Source organism: Balaenoptera musculus, chromosome 16 (genome assembly GCF_009873245.2).
Source record: "Balaenoptera musculus isolate JJ_BM4_2016_0621 chromosome 16, mBalMus1.pri.v3, whole genome shotgun sequence".
Taxonomy (NCBI): Eukaryota; Metazoa; Chordata; class Mammalia; order Artiodactyla; family Balaenopteridae; genus Balaenoptera; species Balaenoptera musculus.
The window spans coordinates 83,552,227-83,575,782 of NC_045800.1; the positions used below are offsets into that span (position 1 = coordinate 83,552,227).

The following is a 23,556-nucleotide window of genomic DNA, read 5'->3' on the forward strand; positions in this document are numbered from 1 at the left end:
ATGTTCACCTGTTCCTTGCAGGACCCTTCCACATGTGCGAAAACTCTTTATTTTTAAGCCAATAAACATCCTTTAACAAATCTTCAGTGATAACTGTTCACAGACAAGCTTTTCCAGTTTTTTTTAGCTTGTTATCTCCTGACAAAGTGTTTCTCTTGGACAGCCCGCGAACTCCAGGGTGAAACAGGAGTGCATCGAATCGGACTCCATTCATAGAAAGCTGAAGACAGATGGGGCCATGGGGGCTAGGATTTTATTATATTCACCATTTATATAAGATCATTTAATGTGAAATTTGGATCTATGCATGAGGGCCGCTCATATTCCAGAGTGACCTTTTGATGTAAAGCTTTTATACTTTCTTGTGGTCTTAGCTCCAGCATCAGAGAACAAACTTACGGGCTATTTCCATAATCTTTGTTGTTTCAAACTGTTCCTTTGAATATTTATCCAAGTATGGTTGTTTGGCACGTCTATAAAGGAATACAGTGTTCCTTGAGCATCAAGGTTTCCAACAGAGCACAATTTCAAGACTTAATAGATCTGTCCGTCTTCATTGGAACCTCTTGATTTTAAAAGCGTGTCAATTAGTATTGTCTCCACGTCAGTGTCCTTGTGTCACTTCCACATGTGTCAGCACTTCTATCGTAGTGTTCTTGAAAGTGGGACCCTTTCCTGATGTCTGTGCTGCTTTGATGCTCATGCAGGGCTGGGCGACGTAAGTGCTGTGACAGTGTTATGAGACAGTTGGCCTTTGCTGTTAGTTGTGTGACCTTGAGGTCATCTGATTCTGATCTGATTCTGGTGGAATTGAATTCATGAAAGAACTTTGTTTCTTTTTTACATTAGCAGACAAAGTGTAAAACATTCCTCTGCACATGATCTTGTAACCATCTTTTATGTACATATGTATGTGCGCCTGCCACTTACACAGAACTTAATCCTTGTTACATTGCTGTGCAGTGACGTTTTTGACTTATTCGTTTGTCTTTGATCCAGTGACTTTCGAGTTTTAACAAAAAGCCAACCTTGTGGTGGAAAAATAAATATTTGTAAATTTTAAAATCACTATGTAAATAATATAATGAAGATGGTAAATTAGACATTTATGGGTTTAAAAAAATTGATTCTTTTGAGAATTGAGACATCTAAGTGGACATGATCCAGTAAGATAACAGTCTTATTATACCATGATTTTGCATTTGCATAAAGTAATATTGGACGATTGAAATATTAGTTTAATTTAATTCATTTAAAATTCTGAAAACTTTATAAAGTGTAAATATTATTAGACTTGTGTATTCAAAAATACTTTGAAATGATATTCTGAGCTCAATTTGTTTTTAGAAATAAACATTGTTTTTTCTTTGAAACAATAATTCATTGTGACGTTTCATAAAGAAAGAGTTTTGACTTGTTAACATCCAAAGCCAGTGATAAAGGAATAAAGTTGTATCAATCAAAAAAAGCAATAAAATCTACTATTTAAATTTAGGAACCTGTAATACTAGGCTATACTGTGGTATGGTAACAACCACAATAACTTTAGATCCTTCTACGCTGTCGGAAAGAAATTCTAAAAAGAACGTGTAAATTGAATAATAGAGAAAACAAACATGTGCATCTGTAATGTATTTAGGTTTTCTCCATTCGACTGACTCTTCTTTTCAGAATTTTCTTCCAACCACACAGAAGGATGTTTAGTTATCGTGGTAGTTATCATAGTTATAGTCTAGTATTACGGGTTCCAAATCGACTGCCTGCTCTCCCCTGATCCCACCAGATCCTCCCCAGCCACAACTGAAAAAGAATTCCTCCTCGTATCCTAGTGTCGCCAAGCTCAGTGAATGGCACCGTCTCCGCAGGGCTATGTGAGGCCACACGTTCCACACATGTGTGTGCCACTTACTTCATCACCAGCTCTGTCTGTGTGCCTCCCAAGTATCTCCTTTGTCCATCTGCTTCTCCTGGCTCTGTTCAAACCACGGCTGAGCCGCTTCCATCTGCCAGATGACAGATGGGGCTCTCGGTTCCTGGCTTCTCTCCTCACACCCTCCACACACACGCACATGTACATACCGTACAAACATGTACTTTAAACACACGTATACCTTGCTGCTACTTTTAAGTTAGAGATAAAAATCCTTAATAAGGTCCGTACCTGCCTCTCCAACCTCAGCTTGGAGATGCCGTGTTCCCCGCTTCCCTCTGAGCCTTTGCACCGTCTGCCTCCGCTGCCTGGACCAGTCATTCTGGGATTCCCCCGTCCTCTGCAGATCTCAGCCCAGGTATCTCTTCCTTAGGAAATCCTTCCTAACCTTGTTCAAGTCTTTATACATTTTCTAAAAGCACCATTTATCACTCTAGCATTTACTGAAGGTATAACTTTACATTTATGTCTGTGATTCTTTGGCTATGCTCCAAGAAGGCAAGAATCGTTTTTGCCTTCTGTGTTGGTTCTCGCTTACTATGGTATTGATAGCACGTGGGCCGGGACATGGCTTATAGCTGGCCCTGAGTAAATATTTGTTGAATGAATGACTCACATCCCTATGACATATAGTGGAACAGAGGAGAGGGGCGTATCTATTTTCCAGGGGCATCTGGAAGGAGTCAGAAGAGAGGGTTCAAGGATTGAAGGACTTTCTTGGGCACAGAGGCCGTGGGTGGGTGTTTCAGGCAGATGAGAGCATTTGCAAATGCACCGAGCTTGGGAGACCCTGTTGTATCTAGGGAACTACTAAGTAATGTCAATTTTTATTATTATTTTTTTTTTTTTAAGATTTTTTTTTTTTGATGTGGACCATTTTTTAAAAGTCTTCATTGAATTTGTTACAATACTGCTTCTGTTTTATATTTTGGTTTTTTGGCCGTGAGGCATGTGGGATCTTAGCTCCCTGTCCAGGTATGGAACTCACAGCCCCTGCATTGGAAGGCGAAGTCTTAACCACTGGACCACCAGGGAAGTCCCATTAAGCTAATTTTTAGAGCATGAATCGTGAGTGGGGCAGAGGAAGGAGGTGAACAGAGAGGCAGGAAAATGATCAGTAAATTTTGCAAAGGCATTTGAATGTTACCTCACTGTTTTTCAAATTATGAGGCACTACCCTTTAGTGGGCCCTGAAATTAATTGGTGAGTCAAGACTAGCATTTTTTTAATGAAATACACCAGACGAGGAAATACCAGATTACATTTTGTGTAATAAGGCTCTTGATGCGACGTCAGTGAAACTTTTGTTTCTGATGTGTTTGTGTGCGTGTTTATGTATATACGTACGAGTGTACTGGGTTACGGTGTAAGATGTATTTCTTACTGTGGGTGAGAGTGAAAATGTTTGAATGTTGCTAGTGCAGGCGCTGGGGGGCAGTGAGCGGTCTCCGCCAGGGGAGTGTCATGATCACCCTGAGGTGGCTCTTAGTGTGGGCCTGGAGCCTGGATGGGAAGAAACAAGAGCGTGCTTAAGGCCGTTGCAGTAGCCAGGTGGGAGAGGAAAGCTGTGAACTGGGCCGTGGCTGATCGATCAGCAGGTGAAAGCACCGGGATATCTTGAGTAGACACGTTGGCTGGGGACATGAGGACGCCTCCCAGGGTGGCTGGAGTGGCCACAGGGTGTATGGAGATGCCCGTCACGCAAGCAGAATAACTCTTTATTTAAATGCACTTTTTTCTAACTAACCTCCTGTCATCTGGTATAAAATTTTCCTCAGTTGAGGAGAAAAGCTTCTCTGAAAGTGGGGTTTCCTCTCCCTGGAGGCCTGTCGTCAGCAGGCGTGAGCTGCGTGGGCTCACCAGCCCCACCCAGCCTGGCCGAGGTGCCGCTCTGTTGACTGTTCGGTCTTCTGGCAGGTGCCGTTGCTAGGGAGAAGCGTGAAGACCGTCTGACTTTGATTCCTCAGTGGGGAACTCTTTTTCCTGCTTCTCCTCACCCTCTGTACCTGTATCCCTCTCAAACTACTTGCTCTGCCTTTCTTTAAGCCAGGAGGAATATTTATGTGTTTATTTATTTATTTATTTTTAAAATTTTATTTATTTTTGGCTGCGTTGGGTCTTCGTTGCTGCGCGTGGGCTTTCTCTAGTTGCGGCGAGCTGGAGCTACTCTTCATAGCGGTGCACGGGCTTCTTGCTGCGGTGGCTTCTCTTGTTGCGGAGCACGGGCTCTAGGAGCGCGGGTGTCAGTAGTTGCAGAGCACGGGTTTCAGTAGTTGCAGCACGCGGGCTCAGTAGTTACGGCACGCGGGCTCTAGAATTCAGGTTCAGTAGTTGTGGTCCACGGGATTATTTGCTCTGCGGCACATGGGATCTTCCTGGACCAGGGCTTGAACCTGTGTCCCCTGCATTGGCAGGCGGATTCTTAACCACTGCACCACCAGGGAAGTCCCCAGAGGAATATTTAAATGTTTAAAGTGTTATCTCTGGGTGACAGGATTGTAGGGTGCCTTTTACCTTATTTTTTGTGCTTTTCTTCATCTCCTAAATTTTCTATAATTTATAATAGATTTTCTCTTTATTTATTTAAATACAATATTTTCAATTGACAGTAAAGTTTTCTATTATTTTCTGTAATACATCTTACTTAACACATTTTTTTTCTGATTATAACTGTATGTGTGTTTGTTTTAAACAATTAAAAGGAATGCATCAGTGTATTAAGCAGAATAGGAAGATACCTAGTAATCCCACTCTCTAGAGAAAACTACTGTTAGTATTTTGGAGAGCTTTTTTTCTGTGCACCAACTGACCCACATAATCCTATGTAAGTATTATTTATAAGAAGTGACTACCATTCCTCTGTCGTTCTGTAACTCATACTTTTTCCCATTTAGCAAATAGCATGGACAACCTTTCATGTCAGTTACACATACGTTATGAATCAGAAATCCAAAACTCTCTGGGAGCCAGAGAAGCACATTAAATGAGCAAAGTGAATTGATGTAGTGTAGAGACAATGGGTGGGCTCATGGTAAGCTGGTGAATACACACCCTTCATCGAAATAGGCAGCCGGTGCCTATGTTTCTGTCACGTTCTCACACTCTCATGCCCAAATGTGGGTCTGTCATTGTTGGATTTTTTTATTTTCCAAGAGAAGCTAGAAATCTGTGATTATTTACTTGAATTTTTCCAATTTTCCATATACCACGAGGCCCGTCTGCTGGCTGGGTCGTAGCCAGTGATGCACCCACTTGCTACCGGAGGTGATGTACCTGATTCTGTTTATAGTAGCCTTTTTTCGTTTTTCAGCGTATAGCATCTTATCCTTTATTTTTTCCCACTTTCTCATCATTGAAGTTGATGTGTCTTTTGCGGCAATACCCGCAGACACCCTATCTCAGATTTGAAACTGATAATAGATTAGCCTGTAAAATAGCTCGTCTGCTGTAGTCAAGTTCTTCCTTCAGGACCTTATAGCCAGAGGCTGTGTACTCTTCTTTCTTAAATATGCAGGGAAGGATTCAGAGAAGAGGCTAAGAATTGCACAGGTTAAATGCAGACGGGAGTTCATGCCACTGCCCCACGCGTAGGGACTTGATGGCAGGGGTAGCAGACGCTCTGTCCTTGGGCCTGAGAGGCGTTGCATCCGGTCCGCATGGGAGCAGGTTGCAGAAAGGGTCTGGTTCTCGCTCTGACCCGTCAGAATAAAGGACTGTATTAACCCCCAACAGACTGTGGAGCCGACTCACCTCTGGTTCCTTGTCGTGCTGGCTCCGACGGGTTCTTTCCTTTGCAGATTATTGCATGACTACCTGAAAGCAGACAAACTAGGAGAAGGCGTCACCCAGGCCCTTACTCCTGTATCTGCTTCTCCGAACCTCCGTTTTCTCTCTGGGCTGTGTTTGCTGGTGCCGCCCATCATAGAGCTGCTGAGAGGATTGCATTTTAAGTAAGATGACTGTGCGAAAGAAACTGGCACAGCGCTCAGTCATGTTGGTTTTCTCTATTTTTAAGTGTTTGTTTTTTTTTTTTTTTTGATGTAAAACTCTTATTCATGTCTCATTCAAATGAGCTTTAAAAAGATAGACTTTTTTGGTTGGGGACTGTGTATGGACGGACACGAGTGGTGGTAGCATAACGTAGAGCTGTCATGTGTGGCGTTAACGTGCTTCGAGCAGAAACTGATTTGTTTTGTTTTGTTTTGTTTATGGTTTTTGACGTGTTTCTGTTTTGGTCTGACTAGGAGGAACCTGATCTGGTTAGTGCAATTTATGGCCGAGGGATAGCCTATGGAAAGAAGGGATTACATGTGAGTATGGAATAGTCACGCCTGCCATAGTGTCTACGTGACTGGGCTCGGGCCAGGGTCCCCATAGAGCCCCTCACCGCTCCCCGAGCTCTGCTGGAACACGCAGTGGTGTCATTCCAGTTCACAGATGAGACCGTGGCCGTAGGGGACTTCTCCAAGATCAAGTGGCTGGGACGTGGGGGGATGGGGATTTCTGCCCAGGTCTTCTGAGGTTACTTTCTATTCCAAAAGGACAGCCTTTGGCAGCCTAAGCTTTATTTCATGATGAGCTGGACATAAGCCTAGAAAAACACGAGACCTTGACTGAATTCCCGAGAAACACCCATTGCTGTAAAAGAGAGACGGGGCATCAATAGTGTGGTAGGACTTAGAATCTGAGTTCCTTCCTTCCACAATTTTTAAAGGTTGAATAAAAGAACAAAGTTTTTTTTGCAAAATTTATTTTTAATTTGTTACCATACATTATGCTTTCCCAGATAGATATGTCTTTGGAGCCTTATTCCCCTTATTTCTCTGAGGAATGCAGGAGGAAGGTTATAATAAGTATTGGATGGCCAGAAAGTTCCTCCGGGTTTTTCCATAAGATGTTCATATTTATTTCTAAATAAGTAGTTATGTCATTACTAAATTACTAGTTTTTTCAGAAAATCTATTGAAGCTGGTTTTGAATAACAGTATGTCTCATGATGTTATGGAAAAACCAGGATGAACTTTTTGGTCAACCCAATATATTTTGGTCAAACAAAGGCACTACGGTATAAAAGTGAAGACTTTTCCTGAGAGTATATCGTAAATAATGAAGTGGTCTAAGATCAGATGTCCAAATTTTCAGTCTTGAACATTCTACATAAACTTTTTCTATTATTTTCTATTAAAAATATTCAAATGAAATTATGTCTTGAGGGAGAAACGTCACTTTTGTATCTTTGCCAATTAAAAAAAACTGTCCTAATTGCCTACGGGCCTACTGGAGAAATCTTGTGTAATATTTGTGTACTTCTGAGACTTGAGAAGGAAGACTGAGCAGGAACTCAGATTTGGGAATGAAGACATTTAGGAAGGAAACAATGTTACATTCAGAGCATCAATAAATAGCCCTAGTTAGGTTCAGGGCATCAGTAAATGACTGAAGTTGCCCTAGTAAAGGTCAGCGATAAACTGCTTCTTCCTCATTCTCATCTCTTTTAATTTTATATCTTGATGTGAAATTTGCTTGTATCTTTAGTGCACTTTTAATGTAAAAGTAACATGCTCATATATTTTTGATATAAAGTACTGTGTAAATTTTAAAGAGAACAGGTTTACCTAGACTTCTCCAGGTGTAGGTGTGTAGGCCTAGGGGTTTTGATGGACACTGACACGGGTCCTCTCTGTTCCCACATTGCCACTGGTCAGCATCATTTTGTACACTGGTGTCCCTATGCTCATCCCTTGAAATTTGTTGATGCGGTGTTTAAATCGGTTAAACTGAGAAAATGTCTTGCCCTCCGTGGAACTTGGGATAGGTAACCAGGTCCCATGTGCTGTTGATGGGTAGGTAGACTTGAGTGAGTTAAATAATTGTAATAGAGCTTATTTAACTTGGCCGATCTCTTATTTAGAAGCTACGTTCATATTTATTTCTGAATAAGTAGTTATGTCATTGCTAAATTATTAGTTTTTTCAGAAAATCTATTCAAGCTGGTTTTGAGGAACAGTGTGTCTCATACTAAGCTAATGCCTTTTCAAGGACATTAAGAATGCTGAGCTTGCTCTGTTCGAACTGAGCCGAGTAATTACCTTGGAACCAGATCGTCCAGAGGTATTTGAGCAGCGAGCAGAAGTGAGTGCGGTTTTCTTTTTCCCTCTGTTGTTATTGGATTAGTCGAATCTCAGATTTTTTTTCCTATTATTTTATTACTTAGAAATTTTAAAACTCCCGTATACCTATTGTGTTTTCCTCCATACATACATAACACCTTTAAACACAGTTGAAGTTACTAGAAAACTATGGGCCGAGTGATACTCCTGATTTAACATATGACAGTAACATTGACTATTAAGGTGTACAGTTATGATGTGTACTACCGCTGTCAATGTTTGTTGAAAAATATGTCACCGTGTTTACTGTATACATGACATACTTTAGCAAAACAATATGACAGTATGGTCAAATGAGATTTATAGCCTTTGGAAGCATGTGTGTGTGTGTGTGTGTGTGTGTGTGTGTGTGCGTGCGCACGCACTTGTATGTAATTTTTGTGAGATATACCTATCTACATAGACACGTAGATCAGGTAAGGGTGACCATAACCGGAACTTGGGGCTCACGGTGGAGACAGAGAGGCAACACATGGTGACAGTTCCAGGTAACGTGTGTGACAGTGGACACTGAGAGAGGGGCTGCTTGGTCAGGAGCAGAGAAGCATGGTCTGCTGGAGCCCTGGGACAGACTGGCGAGGGGAGAGGCGTGGGCGGTGTTTGCAGAGGCCTCACTGAAGAGGTGATGCTGGAGCTGGTCAGAAACCGTGTCCTGGGGAGCAAGGTAGAGAAGGGCGTTCAGGCCAGAGAAAGGAATGTGTGCAAAGGCACCCCTTTTAATGTTTTTAAATGAAATGGGTCCATTTTACCATTTTCATGAAACAATAGTAAACTCTCCAGGTTTCATGTTGTATTTATTTTGCTGCACATTTAACCATATGAAATGCTTTAGAATTTATGTTAATGTTTTCAATCTGAATCAGACGTAACTTTTAATTATCTCATCTGGTGGGATTTCATAGTTGGACTAAAGGGACAAATGACTTTTCCCCCCTCTCTTGGAGGGAGAAAACTTAGCAAGCAAAGGGCACACTAAGTGTTTTAGTATTTTTAAAACTGCATTTGTGATGTTTCTATTCTCAAAATTATAGTGTCTTAAGTTACAGTTCAGTTTCTTAAAATGAGTTTTTTGTTTTATTGGGGATTTGGCTTTCTGAAGGAAATTCCTTCTCAATTAATGAAAGAATTCATTTTCTCATGTCACTTTCGGATTGTAACCCTAAGGGTTAAGTGACCGTAATCTGTTCGCTGCTGCACGAGAGTCCTGTTGGTTTTTAGGGTGAGCGTTGGGTGGCTCACTTGGTGACTTTCTGCTCCAGGGAGCGGGTGCTGTGCTTTTCCCCGGGATTATGCTGATGCTGTGCTAAAATGTTATGATAAAGCATGAATTTAATCAAGCACACTTAGAAAGAAGACTGATTTAGCAGCTTTAAAAAATTTGTATATCTAATAAAAAGCTAATCGTGTACCCCAAATGATGTTAGTAATCAGAAAAGTGATTTCCAGTGATCTTAAAAATATATAGTAATATCCCCCTTTTCTGGCATTATCAGGCAATAATGTCATGACATAGCGATTCTTCCAGCTAAATTACACGATACCATTTATATATGTCAGGAATTATTTTATAAGAAACCTTTCACTTTTATACTTTCTGAAACAGTCTATATTTAGTGAACATAATTTAACCTTTTTTAGTTACGCTGGTCATCATTATGCATATTGATTGTTGTGCTGGGGTGTGATAATTCACTTACGTCTCTAGGGGTTAATATGCTGCGTTGGGATGTTCTTCCTTTGAAAATATAACCCTAGACCACTATGCTTCTTGAATTCTAAGGGCATATTTTCCATTTCTTTCCTCTCTCTGAGCTTTCTTGCCGCTGGTGATGTGCCTGCCTGAATCTTCTCTCCCTTGCTGGTTTTAAGGTCCTGCAGAGGAGGAAACCAGTTAGTAAACCTTGATGGAAATAAACCTATTATAAGAACAAAATTAACCCTAATTTAAGGACCTTTGTTCCGGATAAATTGCTTGAGCTTGATTGCATGAATACTGATACCCATTTTGGGTTTTCTTATGTCATTTGGGTGAACTTCTGCATTCTGAGCTGTCTTCCGTATTGTCATTGTTGCCTGAACACAACCGATTGCTGGATCAAAAGAGCATTCAGAACAGGCCTGCAGATGTTTCTTCACGGCCTTGCAGATCATGACTGATGAGTTGAGAGTCGTTCGCAGAAGAGGGCTTACAAAACACCTGGAATCCTAGAACTTGCCATTCAGCACTTAATACTACAGACGGCATAGCTAGACACCATGGAGGACTCCAATCTGTGTTTAACAATTCCTCTATTTTAATGGTTCAAAGTTATCTTTCAGATTAATTTGACATGCCAAATTTTGTTTTGAAGGGTATATGATAGGTTGGGGAACAAATGGTCACACTTCAAGAAAAGCAACATCTGTTTTGACCTAGAACATGAAACAATGACAAGGCAATTGCCATGGTCATAGTTCATCCGCATCCCCTTGGCTGGACAAGATCGGCAGCCCCTCCTCAGCTGTTGACTTTGAACCTCACTGCATAGTACGTGGCGTCAAGGGTTCTAGACTGCTGAGAGAGTCACACTGTGAATGTGGGGTGGTGAAGCGGAATTGAAAAGTCAAAAACATTGACAGTTGTAGGGACAATCATTGGGACTTTTCTCCCCTAATTATATTTTTGGGTTTATAGATTCTGTCCCCTCTGGGACGAATTAATGAAGCAGTGAATGATCTCACTAAAGCTATTCAACTTCAGCCCTCAGCACGGCTGTACAGACACCGTGGGACCCTGTACTTCATATCAGAGGTGAATTGTTCTTGCCTTAAAACATGCCCTTTCATGATGATAAAGATTTCGCCTTTCCTTCTACTTCAGAAAGCTGCTATTTGATAGATTTGGGTTTGGGGCTGTATAATAATAGTTCGTGATATAAGACAGTTATGAAAGCATTTTCCTTAGCTGAAGTCGAACCCAGTGGAGAAATATTAAGTACCAGGAACACATTTTCTTGCTTGAACTGTCAGCAGTAACTAATTCTGGGCTGGGGGAAAAAAGAAAGCGTGAGAAACAGAAGAAGAGAAATTTGGTTTACAGATTATACTTTAAATGTTCTTGCAAATGTCAGCATAGAGAAGCAGGTATGCATGTTGTCAATGTGTGATCATTCAACTTAGAGGTACAATTTGAATTTCTTTGGGTATCACAACCCGAAAACCATAACCTGAACTAATACGGCTTCCCAGACTGTAGCTTCTCAATCTAGCAAGATTATCTTTTATCATCAGAGTGGTATTTATGACTGCCATAGCTATTTTTGTGGGCTTACAGTCATTTTAATAACAATTTTCTATTGCAAAAGAAAGTAGATTTAAAAAATCTCAACATGACACATTTTAAGGTTGATCTATGTCCTAATTATTTTAGAATTCAGTATAATAAAATGCTAGTACCAGAAAATAATTTTTAAAGTTTCTATAACAGATTATGACTTTAATGGGATTTAAAATAATATTCTTTTTTGTGGTCGAGACAGTATGCTTAAGTTAAACCTTTGTGAGTTTCTCTTGTCAATTGAAATCAACTCTTTCCACAAACAGTGTAAGCATTCTTCTAATATTCGTGGTCATGAAATGTTTCCTTTAAAGCCAGAAAGGGCACAAACTAAATTGGGACTTTTTTTCCTCTATCAATTGAAAGTAGGACATGTCCAAATATCTAACGAATACTACTTTATTTATTTTTTTTCATTCTCCTTTTTGTAGGACTATGCAACAGCCCACGAAGACTTTCAGCAGTCCTTAGAACTGAACAAAAACCAGCCCATAGCTATGCTATACAAAGGTTTAACTTTCTTTCACAGAGGACTTTTGAAGGTGAAAGTGCCGTGCAATATGTGTACCTACAGCGATCCTGTTTCTCCTTTGCGGTGAATTGAGTGGGGTTTAGTCTGGCAGGTTTTAAAATGACGTCTCAAGTGTCTCATTGGTTTATTTTAGAAAGTCGTTTGCATCAAGATATTTATTGAGCGCCTACTATCTGATAGGTACTTGGAGGAAGGTGCAGAAGGGGAGAGGATGAAAGGTTATAAGGGAGAAATAATGCTTTACACTTGGGACGAATACAGTTTACAAAGGCTTTCCCCACAGATAACTTCTCATAGGGTGAATACCCTAAAGAAAGCAGTAAAAGCAAAGTGCTTTGGAAGCAGAGGTGAGAAAGATTCATTTGAACTCGGGAGTTAGGGAAGGTCCAGAGAACAAGCGGACTTCGTCCTGACCTGGAAGGCAGAGCAGGGTTGGGAAGGAGAAGGGTTCTGAGGACGAGAGGAAGGTGTGAGTGATGACGTGGGGAGCAGGGCCATGGTCAGGCCCTTGAGCAAATAGTCAGGCTGAGTGTGAGGGGCTGGAGCGCAGGGCAGGGGCCCTGAAAGGTCTCGAGTACTGACTTTAGTTGGTAGGCCCAGAGGAGCTGTGAAGTCTAGATCTGGGGGAAATACAGAGTTGAGACCCAATCTGTACCGAGGAAGTGGTTACTGATGCAGCGGTGGCCGAGGAGGATGGGGACAGGGGACTGATGAGGGGTCGCTGGCCCCGTTTAGGTCACGGGCGGCCAGACTGCCTCGGGTCCTCTGGGGGCCGCAGGAGCGGTCCCAGCACTGTCCCTTGAAGACTGCTGTCGGGAGAAGGAGACGAGGGACAAAGGAGAGGCTCCGTCTCAGCTGAGTGGGGCAGGGACGTCACTGCCAGCGTGCCTGCCCCTCCTCCTGCCCGGGACTCTGCGTTCTGTCCTGCAGCAGCTTCTCTCCGGCCGGGGCAAGGGGCAGAAACACGGCTGAGAGTGGAGCTCTGGCTCTCACCCAAGGCCTGACACCCCAAACTGCCCGACTGAAGACAGCCGGCCTGAGAGTCACAGACGGTCTGCCCGCCTAGGTGAAGACACTCATTCTGACCAGGAGGTGGAGAATTCAGAGTAGGTCGCACTTAACCCTGAACTTGGAAAGGTGGGAAGAGCTTCAACAGCCTGGGGCAGAGAAGGGTACTCTGGCAGAAAGAACATGTGTGTTATTGAAACTAGTTCTGAGGATCTGACACACACATAAACACACACAGTGGGAGGGTGGGGAGAGGGTTTACCTCTAAAAAGGCCACAAGTTGTAAGTCCTCCGTGTTACAGGCAGTGCCTGTCACATAGTAGGTGCTCAGTAAGAATCCGTGGGGTAAATGCATATCAAGGGCAGAGAGCTGAGTTGGAGTTGGAAGGCCTTGCTCTGAGCTCCCGCTCTGAATCTTATTAACTGCACTGCTGAACCCGCTGCTTGAACTCTTTCAGCCCGTCCTTCCACATTTATCAGGCAGAGGTGATGCTACTCTTTGCCTCTTCAAGTGACAGTGAGGATTCCATAGAACAACATGTGTGAAAAGTCCTTTATAAACTGTAAACCTGAATCAGGTATTGATTATGATACAGATTATTTTACATGTGAGAATGTGATTTAATCGAAGTTTTGTGGACTCTAAAAAATAACTCCCGTCCATTAAAAACCAAACTAGAAGGAATTTTGCAGATCTTATTTCATACACCTCATCTCCGTTTTGCAAGTATGTGGAGGTGGTCCTAACAGGGACCCTCTCCGTCCCCCTTCGAGGATTCAGACAGGCAGTGCAGGCTTTGAGTTATGTAACATGTGCTTTGAGCAGCTGCCAGGTGATGTCTTCCAGTTTATTTTGTCTCTGCCCTCTGTCCTCTCATCTTCTCTCAGTCCCCTTCAGTTAAAAAATTGAGAATCACAATGCTGTGTTCAGAGTCTCTCCCTTGAGTATCGCATGAAGGAGAAAGAGATCTGAAATAGAAAAAAAAGCCAATTATCATTACTAAGAGGGTACAGATAATCTTTAAAGTAAACAAATGCAAACAGTTGATTTCACTTTTAACTATAAAGCCATGTTTAGGAAGGTGGGCAGGGCCCTTTGTGTTATTTCGAAATGAGAATTTTTCAGAAAAGAGCCATGACAGAGACACTAAGTAGAAAATGGACATGGACCAAAATTCAGTTTGGTTTATTCCAGACCTCCTGGATGAAGACCTAGAAACAGTGCTTTTATTCTCTGAGTGTTAGCAGCCCCTCAGTGAACCAGTCTCACCAAACGGTTTGGTCTTCCCTCCTTTTCACCACGCCTACCGACACAGCAGCAACGTGTGTAACAGATGGGAACTTTTTTTTTGCATTTTATAGATCTGCCGTCCGAGGAGGTCAGAGTGTTTACGTAGTGTCTCACTCATCCCAAAAGCATTCCCGTGAAGTACAGAAGGAGCAGAGGGTGTCCCAGTTACAGAGATTGGAAAACTGAGTCAGTGGTGAAATGCCTTAATTACATTAATGAACTTAGTTCAGGTATCTCTCTTTCTCTCGTTAACTGTAGAGGCAAAGCATTAAATGGACCAATGAGTTTGAGCTATCTCTGTATCCTAAAGGTGGTCTCTCCAGGTCAACAGCCGTTTAGAAATTAAGCGGGCGATGGCTTCTTTAGTTTATGACATAATACGTTAGAAATATATTAGGATATATTACATGACAAATTTCACGATTGTCCAATTCAGAAGATATATCAGACATTTTGGATTTTCCTAGGGAGTAAAACAGCAAGAACTTTTCTACTGAATTCTGCCCATGTTGTAAGGATATTTCAAAAATTGTATATTATAAGCCTGTACTTTGAGAGTCACCTGCGATTGTTCTGTTCAGTTATACTGAGCAGCCCCAGGGTGATGGCTGCCCTTTAGCTAGTAAAGAAGGTGGTGACTTAAGTGGTGGTGATTGCATTCACGATGCCAGCGAATTCAGAGCCAGTTCATGTGCTTAGAGATTGATTCAACGAACGTAGTTTCTTTGTTCCCAGTGGCTCAAAATCTTGATTCTGCTATGTCCCCTCTTTGGCAGAATGAGGTAGAGAGCTGTGCAGTGATTAGACAGGAACCCCGAAACCAAAGACTCTTAAAAGCTGAAGAGAAATCAGACTTTGAAGAACTGTGGCGTCCAAGCATGCAGTAAGTGCAGTGGGCAGTGGCCACCTCCTGGGCATCTCCACTAGACGTCCACGAACACCCCAGACATCGCACGCCCCAGTGGACTCACGACCCCCCCCCCCCCGTACCTCCTAACGTTCCTCAACGCCTCCCTCCACCCGGGCTCTCAGCCTAAACTCCTCCTGCCCTCCCTTCTCCCTCATCCCTCCCTCGTACCCAGAAAGCCACCGAATTCTCTCTTAGTTTGCCTTTAAAACTCTCTCCCGAAGTTGACCCTTCTTTCCCTCTCCTCAGAGGCACTGTCTCAAGCTGAGCTTCCATTATCTCTTGCCTGTTCCATCACGGCCGCCTCCCATCTGGGCTCCATCCTCTCCCCTCTCCAGCGTGTCTTCTCCTTTTTTACCAGCAGTTTTCATGTTTACAAAAGAGTAAATTTTGTGAGGTCCCACACCTCCTCAGAGCCCCCAGTCCTCGTTGCTTCCTTCCTTCTGGCCCCGACTTTCCCTCTTCCCCACTCCCCCCGACCCCACGCCCCCTGCGCTCCTGCCCCTCCGGCTTTCCCAGCGTCAGTGAGCGCTCTGTGCTGCTGTGCGGTGCCCCCTGCCCCGTCCAAGATGCCCTCTTGCTTTACCAAACTCCTCGTTCTTTAAGACCCAGCTCAGTTGTCAGCGCCTCTGTACAGCCTCTTCTGGTCTCCCAGGCTCAGTTGGTGGTTTCTTTCTCTTTATTCCCAGAGCCTCTTCCTCATATCTGTGCTGTAGCTCTTAGTTTGTATTCTAATAACCTGGTTACCTACTTGGCTTTCTAATGACACTGTGAGTTCTCAGAGTACAGAGGTAATGACTCACCCATCTTCGTGTCCCCTTACCTCCTGCTATCCCTGGCACATAGTAGGCGCTCAATACATGTTTGTTGAATTAAAAGTACAGTTGTACAAATCCTAAAAGATCAAGACTACGTCACGGCAGGAAGCCCAGTGAAGAGTGGTCTTTTACATTTCTTTGCTGTTAAAATTTATCCATTCTCATCTTTCACTCAAACAGTAGCTATTGAGTGGCATTCCTTCATGAGGCAATTTTGTCCTCAGTATTGCCTTTGAAGGGTTTCAAAGCCAGCCTCTCTTGCCCTGCTGGCCCCCTCTGAGAAAATCAAGAAGCAGGGGATGAATGACTTTCTGAAAAGAATCAAGATTGTATAGCTTTTGCAAAACTATTTTGTGTGCCTACTGGGGCATTAAATATTTATTGAGTGCCTACCATGGGCAAGGCATTTGATATCTTTAGTGGTTTTCTGCTCTGAATTCTCTAATCAGGTTGAAATGATCTATTCCAGAAGTTTTAAAGTGAAGTCTTTCTCAATTAAAGCTCTTAGAGATTGTGAGCCTTTATAGCCATTAAGTAAGATATGTCTTTTCCTTAGGAAATGTGGGAAATGTCTTCATAATTTTTTTTTTAATCACAATAAATAAAGTCATAATGAAAAGTACGTTCAATCCCAGTGTAAGCCTAGGATGTTTATTCTGAAACATTTCATCACCAATTTTCATTTTATCACTAATTTCCCCAGAGAGTCCCCCTGCAGCCAAGTGCACTGTGGTTCCGAGGGCTCCCCCGAAAGTATAGTGTGTGCAGCTCTGGGCCCTTAGTGCCGCCTTGAGCTGTGCTGGCAGGAGTCATGCCCACCTGCCCCCAACTTGAAGGTTTCTCCTGAATTTTACGGTTTCTTTTTTCCTCGTAGATCATGGGAATCCTTCAGGTAGCTATCCTGGGAGCCTTTCTTCTTGTTCTATAAATAATTTCACATTGGGCTTGCTTTTTTTGTCTCTTCTGTTGGTTCACTTTCAAATGCTGCTAGCTGTGATCATTTTGCATCATTTCACACAGCTATTAGGCTTACTTTTGTTCCATAGGGTTTTTATTAATTAAGGAAATGATATTAAAATGCAAGTGTTATCAGTACTCAAAGTCCTAATGAAAAAGATAGTGAGAAGCTGTTTTCCCATTTTGGAAGGAGAAACTTAAGGCTCTGTTGTTGTTCATAGTAATGCATTTGTTTACTATTGAAATTAAATCCTCCAGACTCTCATAGTTTATTGTACTTTCTACCTCTCTCTTTTTTTTAAGTCCTCCTATTTAAAAAAAAAGTACTCAGAGACCATGTATTTTATATATATATATATATGTATGTCCTTTAGTGATTTGAGAGAAACTCAATTTTAACAGTTAAGCAAATGAAATAATTTTCTATATACTTTTTACAGGAAGCTATTGAATCCTTCAAAGAAGCTTTGAAGCAGAAAGTTGATTTTATTGATGCATATAAAAGTCTGGGGCAGGCCTATAGGTAAGTAAAGTACTAATAGTTGGGGTAGGAGGGAGGGCGTAGACTGGGATAGCCTCACATAATAGTGATTTTTTTTTTAAAAAATGCATTTCTTAACCAAAAGAGATGGTCATTCTAAATCACATAGGCATTCACATACTTACTGAGATCTTCTGTGGAACATAGAAAGAACTACGGGTAAGAGGATATAGTGATGCCTGTTACTGTGTCTTAAAACAACCTCGGTCTGTATATATTAGTCTAGAAAACGTTAGTCCTTCAAGGGTTGTTGCTTTGAATAGTGGCATTATAAGCTGCTGAGTTACAGACGCTGCTGCCTTTTTGGGCAGTAACTAAGGTTAATACCCACATCACTAGGATCTGTTTGAAGATTCCTAGAATTGCGGGATGGATATGTTACAGTTATGATGCATCTCTATCGGGAATGAGCAGTCGTGCCTGGACCCTGGCTTCCTGACGACATGCGTTGCCCTGACCAGCAAAGCTATTCTGACTTTTGGCTTAAAAAAGTTTTAACATTCTGACTTGTATAAAGGTACTATAAAAGTTAGGAAAGAGAGAGACAGTAATAGAAATCCCCTGTAAAACCCTGTTAGGTGCCTTATTCAGGAAGGATTACATTTAAGAGCTTATTTATCTGATGCCATAGTTGGAAAAGCTCTCTTATACTAACTTGGAGAAAGTGTGTTTGGATTTGTTCTAGGTTTAAGGGATGATATTTATTGTTCCTGTCTCACAAAATTGTTGGGTATATAAATTGAAAACAGATTTGAAAGCACCTAGTAAATAGTAAAGTGCTGTATAAATGTAAGTGGGTGTTATATATATATATTTTTAAAATCTTCATTATTTATAGAAAGTTGACATATGAGATATTTTGAAGGTTCTTCAATTATTTATAAAAATTTTGATATATAAAAGAGGGCAAGGCTGGTCAGTAATAACCATTTCCACTCTGAAATGATCACAATTCTGAAATATACTTCTTATTTCAGAATTTTAAAGTAGATAATGATTTACTGGATTTTAAGTGAAGTACCTTCAGTGACAGAAAAAATTAAATTATAAGCCTATGAATTTGATTCGCAATGATATACCTCTGTATGATTATAACCTACTTACTTTTTGCCAAAGGAGAAACATATGTTTCTATCCAGATAACTAAAATTTACACAAAGTTTTCTTAGGGGTTGGAGCTGATCATGAGTTGGGGAAAGGGATTTGAATAAGCATTTGTCTTTGGAAATCAATAAATTAATTTTCCCCCAAAGAATTTCAAGAGCTCTATGGTGATCCTATAATCTGGTAAGATTTAGAAAAAGTAAGTAGGATATGATGCGTCAAAGGCTAAGTAGCTATAAAGTGGTAAAATAAAAAAGCAAACACCCACATTAAAGTATCGTATTTGTAGATTGAACCATAATGCTGAGGATAACTTATTCTGTATGTTTACTGAAATGCCTATACTATGTTCATTACTATTGTTAAATACCTAGAGAGCTGGGCAATTTCGAAGCAGCCACTGAGAGCTTTCAAAAGGCTCTGTTGCTGAACCAAAATCACGTGCAGACCCTCCAGCTTCGGGGAATGATGCTTTACCACCACGGCAGCTTGCAGGAAGCCCTTAAGAACTTCAAGGTGAGCATCCGTAAGTGAGAAGCACCGTAACTGCGATTCTGCGTCGTTCTTCAACAAAGTTCAGTGAAATGAATGGGGTCGGCGGGGAGGGCGGGCAAGAATAGTGCTTATCCTTCAACAGAAAGAAAGAGGAGAAAACCGTGGCCTGGTCCTGTAGACTGATTTACTGAGGATGTATTTGGTCTGATTTAACCTGGAGAGAAAACTTTCCTAATTCCAGATTAAAGAAGAAAGCACTTTCAAGTTTCCTTAAACTGTATTGATGCTAATACAGCGTTTTCTCCTTCGATGCCTCAGCGGTGTCTGCAGCTGGAACCATATAACGAGGTGTGCCAGTACATGAAAGGACTCAGCCACGTAGCAATGGGACAGTTTTATGAAGGGATAAAAGCACAAACTAAAGTTATGCTAAATGACCCTCTCCCAGGCCAGAAGGCCAGCCCAGAGTACCTTAAAGTGAAGTATCTCCGAGGTAAGTCAAACAGCTGCAGAATCACTGACCCTGAGTGCTTGGAGTAGGAGTCATACTGCTTGTGTCTCTGATGTTCCGTGTTAGGCAGTTGAGTCTCAGAGCAGCTGGGTGACTTGTCCTTAGCTGTCCCTTGGTTAGTGGTGGTGTCTGGAGTACAGGGACAAGCCCATGTCTTCTAAAGGCCAGTCCAGTGCTTTTTTTTTTTTTTGTCTCTTCCTCACATTTTTTCTTTCTAAAGTTAAAAAATTTTACTTACGCCAAAAAAACATATTTTGACCTAAATGTGACAATCATCTGGGTATCCATGACTTGTCACACCTCACCCAGAGATATAGGAATGACAGGAAAGGAACATTTTATGAGGTTTTCACTGTTAAATAAAAACTTGGTATCTTTGATCTGTCATTCCTTCATATCAGAATTCCCACATAGTTTGGAGAATTTAAATTGAGACGAAGAAGAAAGCAGATCTTTGGGTTATCCTTTTATTAGTCAGTCTTACCTTTTTTCTGCCATACATAAAGACATTTTTGTTTTTCATATAAAGCCCAAAGCTTTACTTTTATTCCTTCTCTTTCCTTTATCATTAGCCCTCTGTGCTAGCACTGTCCAAGTGAAAACATTTACAAGCCATGTGTGCAATTTTAAATTTCTAGTAGCCACATTGAAAAAGTAAAAACGAACAGGTGGAATTCATTTTAATAATATATTTTATCTTATTTAACTCGGTACATCCACAATATTAGTTCAATATATAATTAATATGAAAACACTATTTATTGGATATTTTACCTTTTTTCGTACTAGTCTTTGAATATGGCATATATTTTACACTTACAGTTCATCTCAATTTGGATGCTAAATTTTCATTGGAAATACTTGATCCGAACTTAGATTTCATAAAGTTTAAAGTCGTAAAAGTAGACTGGTATATGTAAGTTGTTCCAAACATACGGCAGTTTTCTAATAATTGAATAAAATATCAGTTTTAAGTTTAAATTAATTCAAATTAACTAAAATCTAGAGTTCAGTGTCTCAGCCACATTAGCCACCCCTTAAGTTGTCAGTAGCCAGCTGGCTAGGGACTACCTTTTCGACAGCACAGCTCTTTACTCTAAATTGTAATTCCCTCTTTTTTCCTGGTTTAGGAGAACTTGGACTTGTGAACTATAGACTGAAGATGGGGGCACTCCATATCCTGGTTTTTTCTACACCGCGTCCCTAGAGATAAGCAGCAGTTGGTCAGTCAGTTGATGAAATCGCCTACGTAGTCAGTAGATCTATTAGTTGACAAGGAAGCAGGCTCTGTCTCACACTGAACTTGCATTCCCACACTCTGGAACTGAATAGTGAGATCTTTGGTGTTGCTTATGGAAAGGTGGTTAAAATTTAGCCAAAGTGGACCCCGATTGACTGGCTTGTATTTGACCCTGGTAACTCAAGTCAGTGGCAGGCCACCTCCGTTATCGTATAATAGTGACTTGCTAAAATTTGGAGTCTCCATTTAGAATTCTTGTAATTTTTTAAAATAAATTTATTTATTTATTTATTTTTGGCCGCGTTGGGTCCTCGTTGCTGCACGTGGGCTTTCTCTAGTTGCGGCGAGCCGGGGCTACTCTTCGTTGTGGTACGCCGGCTTCTCATTGCCGTGGCTTCTCTTGTTGCGGAGCACGGGCTCTAGGCGCGCGGGCTTCAGTAGTTGTGGCGCGTGGGCTCAGCAGTTGTGGCTCGCCGGCTCTAGAGTGCGGGCTCAGTAGTTGTGGCGCACGGGCTTGGTTGCTCCGCGGCATGTGGGATCTTCCCAGACCAGGGATTGAACCTGTGTCCCCTGCATTGGCAGGCGGATTCTTAACCACTGCACCACCAGGGAAGTCCCAGAATCCTTGTAATTAAATAACGGTTTGTTTTGAAATATTTGTACAGACTGGCTATAAAAAATTACCGTTAGCTATAAAAACTGTCTCTTTGGCATATCCGGTGTGTCAGATCCCCTTTCCCATCTGCAGAGTATTCTCGATATCTTCATGCACACCTTGATACTCCCCTTACGGAATATAACATTGACGCGGACCTGCCCGGAAGCTTTAAAGACCACTGGGCTAAGAATCTGCCTTTCCTCATAGAAGACTATGAAGAGCAGCCAGGGCTGCAACCCCACATAAAGTGAGTGCTTTATTTATTTTTTTATTTTTTATGTTTTACATCTTTATCTGAGTAGAATTGCTTTACAATGTGGTGTTAGTTTCCGCTGTACAACGAAGTGAATCAGCTATACGTATACATATATCCCCATATCCCCTCCCTCTCGCGTCTCCCTCCCACCCTCCCTATCCCACCCCGCTAGGTGGTCACAAAGCATCGAGCTGATCTCCCTGTGCTGTGCAGCTGCTTCCCACTAGCTATCCATTTTACATTTGGTAGTGTATATATATATGTCAGTGCTACTCCCAAAGTGAGTGCTTTAAATGAAGATTTTTGTTTTTCTTTTTCAACACTGAGCTGTAAGTTCATCATAATATCTCTTGGTCAATAAATGGCTTTCTATTCATGTTTCTGATGAATTTATTTTTGAATTGGATATGTCTGCAAATATTTCTTTTAGCTTACCTTTGGACATCATCTTTCCTTTTAGCCCGACATTCCCTGCTAATGTGGGGTACCTTCAAACTTCAAATGTACTTATACTTCTTGGTAGCGTTTGATATTCATTATTCCTTTACCATGTTACTTTAAAACAAATTTCTTAACATATTAAAAGTTTGAAATTACAGCACTGACCAATACTGCTGCAATATGGCAAAATGGATATGCTAAAAGGCTATCCCATTACAGAACAATTAGATTTAGAATAGAAATTAATTCCTGGCAGTCTAGCAGTGTCTTAAAAATTAGGAAAAATCTGTAAAGATCAGCCCCCTCGATGCCTAAAAAGAAAGAAAAGAAAAGGTATTCAAACTACAGTGATGAGTGGTAAACACATTTTAAAGGAAGAAGGTATCCTATCCAATGGAGTGCCTTGAGGCATGGCAGGGTGGGTTTGTTGACCTTCAAAGGGCTAAAGTGATCCCATATTGGAGGCATTCCCAGGATCTCAACAGAAGCAGACGCAGATCCTTCCTGGGGAGAAATTAGTGCCAATTTGTACCCCAAGTATTCCCACAGATTAAGATCATTAGTGTGAGAATGAAAACCAAGATGACCAAAACCATTTGTGAGAATCAACAGAAACAACAAACAATAGACTTTGATCCTTAAGGACTTCAGATATTGGAATTGTTGAAAACAGACTCTACAATAACTCCAAATGAAATGCTTAAAGAAATTATGAAGAGATCACAAACATGAGCGAGAAACATGAGATTATAAAAAATGACCAGACAAATGCCACAGACCCATATGCCACAGATCAAAAAAATAATTGGAAGCTCTAGGAATAGAAAATATAACCATTGAAATGAAGAATTCCGTATACAGGCTAAAAAGCAGATTAGATAACAGCTGAGAGAAAATTGCAGAATTGGAAGATAGAGCACAGAGAGTCAAGGAGTTAGAAAACTTGAAAGAGAGAAGGTACGTAAAATGTAAGAAGGGCTAACACGTGTCTAATTGAAACTCCAGAAGGAGAAAATGGAGGAGAGGCAATATTTGAAGAAATAATGGCTAAGAATTTTCCAGAGCGAAGGACACACATACATTCATAGCTTTTTTTTTTAAAAAAAGCAGGATAAATGAAAAGAAATCCATTCAGACACATCATAAGTAACTGGAGAACACCTAAGGTAAAGAGAAAAATCTTAAAAATAGGAAAGTCATATCACCTACTTAGGGTCAATTATTGGACTGACTGTAAACCTTTCAACACCAACAGTTTCTACAAATAAAAGGCAGACAGCTAATTAGAAAAGTGCAAAAGACATGAACAGGTAATTTCACCAAGGGGAAAACATGAATGGCAAACATAGGAAAAGATGCTTCAGTTCATAAATATGTAAGA

General features: G+C 41.2%; 1 protein-coding gene across 1 annotated transcript in view; it reads left to right on the forward strand.

Moving 5' to 3' along the window:
- The window catches only part of TTC13 (tetratricopeptide repeat domain 13), a 53,377-nt gene that overhangs the window by 10,778 nt on the left and 19,043 nt on the right, over nt 1-23,556 (forward strand). The window contains exons 5-12 of the mRNA XM_036828086.1: nt 6,175-6,240; nt 7,970-8,062; nt 10,775-10,891; nt 11,848-11,958; nt 17,370-17,452; nt 18,949-19,090; nt 19,388-19,562; nt 21,569-21,725. Of these exons, the coding sequence (XP_036683981.1) occupies nt 6,175-6,240; nt 7,970-8,062; nt 10,775-10,891; nt 11,848-11,958; nt 17,370-17,452; nt 18,949-19,090; nt 19,388-19,562; nt 21,569-21,725 (944 nt within the window). The remainder of the gene's footprint in view (nt 1-6,174; nt 6,241-7,969; nt 8,063-10,774; nt 10,892-11,847; nt 11,959-17,369; nt 17,453-18,948; nt 19,091-19,387; nt 19,563-21,568; nt 21,726-23,556) is intronic.